Below are 9,676 nucleotides of genomic sequence, written 5' to 3' on the forward strand. Positions count from 1 at the left end.
TTGAAAGTCAACTATAGGTTTTTCTATATGTCCTACCTGCATGTAAGGAATGACAGTGTTGATCAGATTAGCCACATAGCTTTTAGCTTCCTATTTGAGGTGTTAGTTTCTAGGGGGTGGGGCTGCTGCTGCTTACCATTTTAAACCAATCAGAGAACAACCTGAGAATTAGTGGAGTTGATTTTAATGAGATGGAATCTTATCTTCTGTAGGTTTCTATCAGATTTACACATAGTGGATAAAGAGGACATGAGATGTAATATCGCTCAATGCTTTTCTTTTTTGGTATTAACACAAGTTCCATTGCACATGACAACAAAACAGAACATACCATCAGCGGTGTCATGCCCATAGGGGGAACAGGGGCTCGTGCCCCCTCAGATTTGTCCTCTAAAATATATATATATAAATATATACAGTATATGGTCAACGGTGGCCAGTCAAACTCTGGGGAGACGTTTCCCCTAGGTACAGATCTAGGATCAGCCATCCCTCCCCCAATCCTAACCTTAACCATGTGTGGTGGAAATGCAAAACTGACCCAAGATCAGCATCTAGGGACAACTTCCCCCTACAACACAGGTCACAGAGTTCAAGCCATTATGTGGCCTCCGTTTGACGGCTGTATATGCATTAACAGGATCCCAATTTATTTTAGCAGATCCAAAATTGGGACCCTGTGAATTCACACCTACATCATATAGCATGATATGGAGTCATATAATGAATTATATTATCAAACTTAGGCTGGTGCAAGTCACGTGGTGGCCAGTGTTGTGTTGATTTGACAGTTTCATCTTCACTGTGGTTGACTGATAAAGAGTTTCACTACCATAAGTCACACAGAGGCAGTACAGTCCAGGGAGAAGAAAGGTACAGATATACATTAGAGCTGAGGTTAGAAGTAGAAGTTACTGTATTTGACCACAAGTGTGTTAAGATGTCAGAGGGAGTCTATGAAAACTCAGATGGATTTGAAGACGACGAGCCTGATGCAATGAAGAACACAGACATTGATGGCCAATTGTATGCCAACGTAAAAGACTTCAAACCCAGTCCAAGAGATGGAGTTGTTGCTTCAGGTAAGATTACATACACACACACACACACACACACAACACACACACACACACACACACACACACACACACACACACACACACACACACACACACACACACACACACACACACACACACACAACACATGCACATGCACACACACACACACACACACACACAAATAAATTACACACACAATACATTCAACAGGTGAGTTTACCCTGTAGTATTATAATGTTACAGTGTATTTGGAAAGTATTCAGACCCCTTGACTTTTTCCACATTTTGTTACGTTACAGCCTTATTCGAAAATTGATGAAATAATTTTTTCCCCTTATCAATCTACACACAATACCCCATAATGACAAATCAAAAACAGGTTTTTAGAAATGTTTGCAAATGTATTAAAAAATAAAAAACAGAAATACCTTATTTACATAAGTATTCAGACGCTTTGCTATTAGTCTCGAAATTGAGCTCAGGTGAATCCTGTTTCCATTGATCATCCGTGAGATGTTTCTACAACTTGATTGGAGTCCATTGGTAAATTCAATTGATTGGACATGATTTGGAAAGGTACAAACCTGTCTATATAAGGTCCCACAGTTCAAATCAAATCAAATCAAATCAAATTTTATTGGCCACATGCGCCGAATACAACAGGTGCAGACATTACAGTGAAATGCTTACTTACAGCCCTTAACCAACAGTGCATTTATTTTTAACAAAAAAGTAAAATAAAACAACAAAAAAAGTGTTGAGAAAAAAAGAGCAGAAGTCAAATAAAATAACAGTAGGGAGGCTATATATACAGGGGGGTACAGGAGGGTACCGGTGCAGAGTCAATGTGCGGGGGCACCGGCTAGTTGAGGTAGTTGAAGTAATATGTACATGTGGGTAGAGTTAAAGTGACTATGCATAAATAATTAACAGAGTAGCAGCAGCGTAAAAGGATGGGGTGGGGGGGGCAGTGCAAATAGTCCGGGTAGCCATGATTAGCTGTTCAGGAGTCTTATGGCTTGGGGGTAGAAGCTGTTGAGAAGTCTTTTGGACCTAGACTTGGCACTCCGGTACCGCTTGCCGTGCGGTAGCAGAGAGAACAGTCTATGACTAGGGTGGCTGGAGTCTTTGACAATTTTGAGGGCCTTCCTCTGACACCGCCTGGTATAGAGGTCCTGGATGGCAGGAAGCTTGGCCCCAGTGATTTTAACAGTGTGCATGTCAGAGCAAAAACCAAGCCATGAGGTCGAAGGAATTGTCCGTAGAGCTCCGAGACAGAATTGTGTCGTGGCACAAATCTGGGGAAGGGTACCAAAAAGTGTCTGCAGCATTGAAGGTCCCCAAGAACACAGTGGCCATCATCATTCTTAAATGGAAGAAGTTTGGAACCACCAAGACTCTTCCTAGAACTGGCCGCCCGGCCAAACTGAGCAATCGGGGGAGAAGGGCCTTGGTCAGGGAGGTGACCAAGAACCTGATGGTCACTATGACAGAGCTCCAGAGTTCCTATGTGGAGATGGGAGAATCTTACAGAAGGACAACCCTCTCTGCAACACTCCACCAATCAGGCCATTATGGTAGAGTGGCCAGACAGAAGCCAATCCTCAGTAAAAGGCACATAACAGCCCGCTTGAGTTTGCCAAAAGGCACCTAAAGGACTTTCAGACCATGAGAAACAAGATTCTCTGTTCTGATGAAACCAAGATTGAACTCTTTGGCCTGAATGCCAAGCGTCACGTCTGAAGGAAACCTGGCACCATCCCTACGTTGAAGCATGGTGGTGGCAGCATCATGCTGTGGGGATGTTTTACAGCGGCAGGGACTGGGAGACCAGTCAGGATCGAGGGAAAGATGAACGGAGCAAAGTACAGAGAGATCCTTGATGAAAACCTGCTCCAGAGCGCTCAGGACCTCAGACTGGGGCAAAGGTTCACCTTCCAACAGGACAACGACCCTAAGCACACAGCGAAGACAACGCACAAGTGGCTTCGGGACAAGACTCTGAATGTCCTTGAGTGGCCGAGCGAGAGCTCGGACTTGAACCCGATTGAACATCTCTGGGTAAAACGTCTAAATAATTATGTAAATATGGTATTTCTGTTTTATTTTTTATTTTAAAAAACCTGTTTTTGCTTTGTCAATATGGGGTATTGTGTGTAGATTGATGAGGAAATAAACAACAATATAATCCATTTTAGAAAAAGTCTGTAATGTAACAAAATGTGGAAAAAGTGAAGGGGTTTGAATACTTTCCGAATGCACTGTATTAGTTCCAATCCTGGATGATACAGTAAAACACATTACCAAACATGTTCCTTAAATAATTTGTGATCCAGTTCATGTTCAGTGGTGGAAGAGACCCTCTGGAGTTGCTGCAGTGTGTCTGGGGCTGCTGTGTGTTCTCCTACTGGCTGGGATCATAGGCCTGTCTGTCTACTGTAAGTTTAGTATGTCGTCAATGAGACTTAAGTAGCCAACTTAATCATACTTAATCATCAATGGTGTGGTAGTTACATGTTTGATTAACTTTTCCCTTTTACAGATGGAGTCATTGGTCATCACGACTCAACAGAGAGAGAGAGAGACCAGCTACAGACCAGTTACAACAACCTGACTGAAGAGAGAGACCAGCTACAGACCAGTTACAACAACCTGACTGAAGAGAGAGACCAGCTACAGAACAGGATTATGTTCTATGGTGAGTGCAGTTCATTCATTTAATTTAGTACATAGAAGAGGTATTGTATGTTTGTAGACTTTTTAGTGCCTGCTGTTCTGTTGTGTTTATCTCAGAGAAACCTTGTCTAGCTGGATGGTGGAAGTTTGGCACCAGCTGTTATTGTCTCTCCTCCACGATGAACACAGCTGGGGGCGGTCAGAAGGAGTGCAGAACAATGGGTGGAGAGTTGGTTGTTATAACCAGCAGAGAAGAACAGGTAATAGATAATACATTAGTAATACTCTAATACTGCTGTTTTTTTATTATCATCTACTTCTCTGATTAGTATTCAACATGTGTGACCAACTGTATCACCAATGTTCACTCAATTTATAAAATACATTTCCTGTCAGAAAATTAATGTTGCTTGAGATTATATCTATACAATACTATAATATATTATACTACTACTATTATACTACTACTATTACACTATGACTATTATACTACTACTATTATACTACTACTATTATACTACTACTTTTATACTATGACTATTATACTACTACTATTATACTACTACTATTATGTATGTGATAGAAAATGTCAAAGTATTCTCTGGAGATTAAGTAATGATAATAGTTTTTCTGCCAAAATGATATTATAGATATTTATCAATGGATTTAAGAAGAATGTCTGGATTGGTACATTTAAAAAAGACGGAACTTGGCAGTGGGTTGACAACACATCATTTGCAACTACGTGAGTGAACATGTTCTGAAATACTTTTGCATGCTGTTTTTTCTGTTGTCATGATTAATTTTACGGTTCGATAATCTCATCCCCAGCCAGCTCTCTATGTCTCGCTGTGTCTCTCTCTCCGTGTCTCTCTCTCTCTCTCTCTCTCTCTCTCTCTCCCTCTGTCTCTCTGTCCCTCTCTCTGTCTCTCTCTCTGTCGCTCGCTCTCACTCGCTCTCTCATTCATTCTCTCTCTACTTAGTATTGGATGATTTTCAACTCTGATTCTCTTGTCGTTTATAGGTATTGGATGGAAGGGGAGCATAATAACTTGAATGACAAGGTGGCTTGTGTTGAGATCTCACAGACAGCAACAGACCCATTGAAGAGTTGGAAGGATGCACCACGTGTTAAACATCACTGGGTCTGTGAGAAACCGATCACACACTAACTATTGGTTAACCCTGTGATAGGCTTAAGATGTTGTTTTCTCTCTCTCGCTCTCTCTCTCTCTCTCTCTCTCTCTCTCTCGCAGTTACTATGTTGATGGTTGGATACAGTGCTGAATGGTGAAGTGATGTTTCCACCTAGTGGTTAAAGTGAGATATTAAACTCACCATAGAGGTGAAATTGTGGTTTTACAGACTTGCCTATGGGCTTTTTCTCAATTCATCCTTCCTCAATTCCTCCTCACATCCTCTCTCCTTGCTTCCTTCTCAAAAAGCATTGGATAATGTGGTCCAAGAGGAGGGACCTTGGACATTCTGCTCTAATAGGGTTGAGAAGGAGGAGAGGAATCGATGAAAGACTAATTTAGATAGAGCCTTAGTGTCAGAGAGAATGTCATTGTATGTTGTAGCGTTAAGATTTCCCTTCACTAGCCCGGACCAAAAAAAACTGCCCCAGACCCTTATTACTCCTCCACCAAACTTTACAGTTGGCACTATGCATTGGGGCAGGTAGCATTCTCCTGGCATCCGCCAAACCCAGATTCATCCGTCGGACTGCCAGATGGTGAAGCATGATTCATCACTCCAGAGAATGCGTTTCCAATGCTCCATAGTCCAATGGCGGCGAGCTTTACACCACTCCAGCCTACGCTTGACATTGACCATAGAGATCTTAGGCTTGTGTGCGGCTGCTCGGCCATGAAAACCCTTTTCATGAAGCTCCCGACAAACAGTTATTGTGCTGACGTTGCTTCTAGAGGCAGTTTGGAACTCGGTAGTGAGTGTTGCAACTGAGGACAGACAATTTTTACGCGCTATGCGATTCGACACTCGGCGGTCCTGTGAGCTTGCGTGGCCTACCACTTCACGGCTGAGCCGTTGTTGCTCCTAGACGTTTCCACTTCACAATAACAGCACTTACAGTTGACCGGGGCAGCTCTAGCAGTGCAGAAATTTCACAAACTGACTTGTTGGAAAGGTGGCATCCTATGACAGTGCCACGTTAAAATTCACTGAGCTCTTGAGTAAGGCCATTCTACTGCCAATGTTTGTCTATGGAGATTGCATGGCTGTGTGCTCGATTTTATACACCTTTCAGCAACGGGTGTGGCTGAAATATCAAAATCCACTAATTTGAAGGGGTGTCCACATACTTTTGTATATATAGTGTATGTTTAAAACAATGTGCACGGTGGGAAACAAACATGTTTCCATTTGAAGCTAAAGTAGGGGGAGTCACGTGGTGGCCAGTGATGTGTTGATTTGACAGTTTCTCATCTGTTAAAATGGTGTCACTTACAGTAAGGGACAGGAACAGACACAGGGCAGAGGTAACGATATCACAAGAACCTGGGTAGACTTAACACAGACCTGTTAGACAGAAAACACATTACGTTGTTGGAGATATCTGAGGCCATCGATGCTGAGCCAGATATGACCAAAAGGTTTGACAGAGGTGAGATGGAGGAGAGGATTGTGGATATCTACGTCGGTGCAGACACCCTGAGAGACGGTGAGACCAGCACCAAGAGAGAAGAGACAGCAGACACTGCTCCTAATAATGGACCAGGAGACCAGTACTCAGGAAACAGCCACACAGTCTCTCTCACATGCACACACACACAGAAATGTCCATGCACACACACGCACGCACAAGACAAAACACGTGCGCGCATACATGCACACATTGGCCTCAAAGAACTCAACTGCAGAGAGAGACCAGCTACAGACAAGATACATGTGGTTTAACATCACCATGACAACATAATGTAACACATAAAGCAGCCATCAGTGCACACAACTTCCTCCTTCATTCTCACACACGCCCACACTGTAGGTCCTAGATTCAGTCTGCAGCGCAGAAGATCAGCGCTATAGTGGAATTGAAATTCAAAGGCAATGTTCCCACCTTTGCGGAGACTGCATTCACGGTAAACTCTGCATATGTCAGCTTAATTGAAAATTAACTTTACATTTCAACAGATCTTCTGCTCTATTGATTGAATCTAGGTCTTACTGTCAGAGTGAGCCACAGCAGAGGAAGAAGAAAATGAAGGTAATGATGGAGAGAGAGAACAAAAAGAGAAAAGAAGTACAGTTATGTTAAGATTTAGAGGACAGTATGTATGGAAACTTATGGTAATCGGTCAAATGTTTGTATTCATAGTTTTTTAGCAACGTGACATGGAATTTGCCATGTAGTCTTATGATTAGTTTTTTTCTTCATTTTTTTCCTTGATCAATTAACAGCATCAATGTCTTTAATAAGAAGAAGAACAAATCCCCAGATGTAGTAATAAAGGAACAATGTCCTCTGAGGTCTACCAGCTTCCTGATTGAATGTAATTGGATACTTTAAAAAGTGTTAGACAGAGACAGAAGGCAGAAAAGTACTGAGAGGGCACACATGAACACACACGAACACACACACACACACACACACACACACACACACACACACACACACACACACACACACACACACACACACACACACACACACACACACACACACACCACACCCACCCACCCACCACACACACACAAGAACACACACACACACACACACACACACACATACACACACCCACTCACACACACAGTCGACCCAAATTAATAAACAAACAACACAGCATCAGCTTAGTTAATTTATTCAAATATGACTTGTGTTAGGGTTGACAAATCACTTACATTTCTAGGACAAAAACACAGAACAGAATGATCAAAGATGAAGAGGACGTTACACCAAACTGTCTGGTCTACAAGCCTTCATCACAAATTGGACCCTATTTCCCTTTGTAGTTTACTATATAGAGAATAGGATGCCATTTTGGATGCAACCCAAGTCACCTTCTTATTGGTGGATGGAGCCTTGAAGCATCCTGCCACCATCTGTGGGCCACAGACAGAGAACGGAGAGGGACTGGGTGGAGCCACATCAGATCAACTATTTATTCATATCGCCAAGATTTGCATTATTCATTCTTTACTGAATGGTTAAACATATTTCTACATGGTGTTTTCTTTCTGGACTACATTTTGTAATAACTTTCCACTGGGCAAAAACTGGTTGAATCAACATTGTTTCCATGTGATTTCAAACCCAAAAAATCACTGTGATGATGTTGAATCAACTTTTGGATTTGCTAAAAGTAATCAACGTAAGGGTATTTCATATTTTTTCACCCAACTCAACCAAATGTAAATCAAAACCAGACGTTGAACTGACGTCTGTTAATAGGCCAAGAGTGTGCAAAGCTGTCATTAAGGCAAAGGGTGGCTATTTGAAGAATCTCAAATATTAAATATATTTTGATTTGTTTAACACTTCTTTGGTTACTGCATGATTCCATATGTGTTATTTCATAGTTTTGATGTCTTCACGACTATTCTGTAATGTAAAAAATAGTAAAAATAAAGAAAAAGCCTTAAATGAGAAGGTGTTCTAAAACTTTTGGCTGGTAGTATATATATATTTATCTTTCTTAACAACATACATTTCTGTTCAACCTCAAGAAGAGAGTCTGGATTGGTCTGACTGACTCTGTTCAGGAGGGGACCTGGAAATGGCTGGATGGCACATCACTGTCCACAGGGTGAGAGATGATAACTAATCTGTCAATAAGACTCCATTCAAACATTTTCTATACATGTTATTGTTATTGATGATAGCAGTAAACAAAGTTAACTTTAAGATGAAACATTCCTGTATATTATTTAGGATTGTAATGTTCTGTGATTTCTGACTGTTGTTAACCCTGTCATACTGGTATTAACCTTGATATCGAAATGTTTTTAACCCTGTAGGTTACTGGTATTAACCATGATATATGACTGCTTTTAACCCTGTAGGTACTGGTATTAACCATGATATCTGATGGTTTTTAACCCTGTAGGGACTGGTATGACAAACAGCCTGATAATACAGGTCCTACTGGGGATGACAACTGTGCTGAGATATACAAAGATCAGCATCTTCTAAAGGCATGGAATGACATGTCATGTGACATCAAACTCAACTGGATTTGTGAGAAAGTGGTTTAACATCACCATGACAACATACTGTAACACGTACAGTAGCCTACAGTGCACACAACTTCCTCCTTCTCTCTCTCTCTGCATGCTGGGAGTGTTTGGTGCGTGCTGGGAATTGTTTGTAGAGTTAGATATCCTGGGTTTTCCTTTTCTTGGTGATATCCTTTTTTCTTCTATGCATAATTAAGGTTATTATTTCAATTTTTTTGTTGTGGTAGAATTAAGTATATTGTTTTTCGTGTCGAAATTACCCTGATTTTGGTAGGGATGGCGGCCCGAATCGGGACGCCGTCCCTGTCACTTCGGCACGGCTTTAGGTGTGTTACTGAAGCTACTGTCACGGTGGAAGAGGTTCTGGTCGCCGTAGGAGAGAAGGTAGGATATGAGAATGTTGCTTATGCGTCACGGATGAATAAAGCGGTGGTGGTATTTCTTAAAGAAGAGCGCCTTGTTGATCGTATGGTTGAGCATGGCATACTTCTTAAAGGAATGTTTATTCAAGTTACGCCGCTTTTTTCTCCGTCAACAAGGGTAACGATTTCAAATGTACCGCCTTTCATTCCAAATGAGCTATTGGAGCGCGAGTTATTGCGCTTTGGGAAGTTTGCAAGTTCAATTAAGGTTGTCCCATTGGGTTGCAAACACCCGGCGTTGAAACAGGTTATGTCGTTTCGGCGACGGGTGTTTATGTTTTTGGACTCACCGGAGCAGACTTTGGAGTTATCGTTTAAAGT

General features: G+C 41.7%; 1 protein-coding gene across 1 annotated transcript; it reads left to right on the forward strand.

Annotated features, from left to right (window-relative positions):
• Positions 1-940: 940 nt before the first annotated feature.
• On the forward strand, positions 941-4,909 carry LOC311119717 (perlucin-like protein; the record flags this gene model as incomplete). Its single annotated transcript, XM_084194380.1, has 6 exons — positions 941-1,082; positions 3,398-3,499; positions 3,604-3,630; positions 3,855-3,997; positions 4,388-4,482; positions 4,762-4,909. 6 exons carry the CDS (start codon positions 941-943, stop codon positions 4,907-4,909), a joined length of 657 nt encoding a protein of 218 aa, XP_084050506.1.
• Between the last annotated feature and the right edge of the window lie 4,767 nt (positions 4,910-9,676).

This window comes from Coregonus lavaretus (assembly GCF_964263955.1).
Source record: "Coregonus lavaretus genome assembly, contig: HAP1_SCAFFOLD_9369, whole genome shotgun sequence".
Classification (NCBI taxonomy): domain Eukaryota; kingdom Metazoa; phylum Chordata; class Actinopteri; order Salmoniformes; family Salmonidae; genus Coregonus; species Coregonus lavaretus.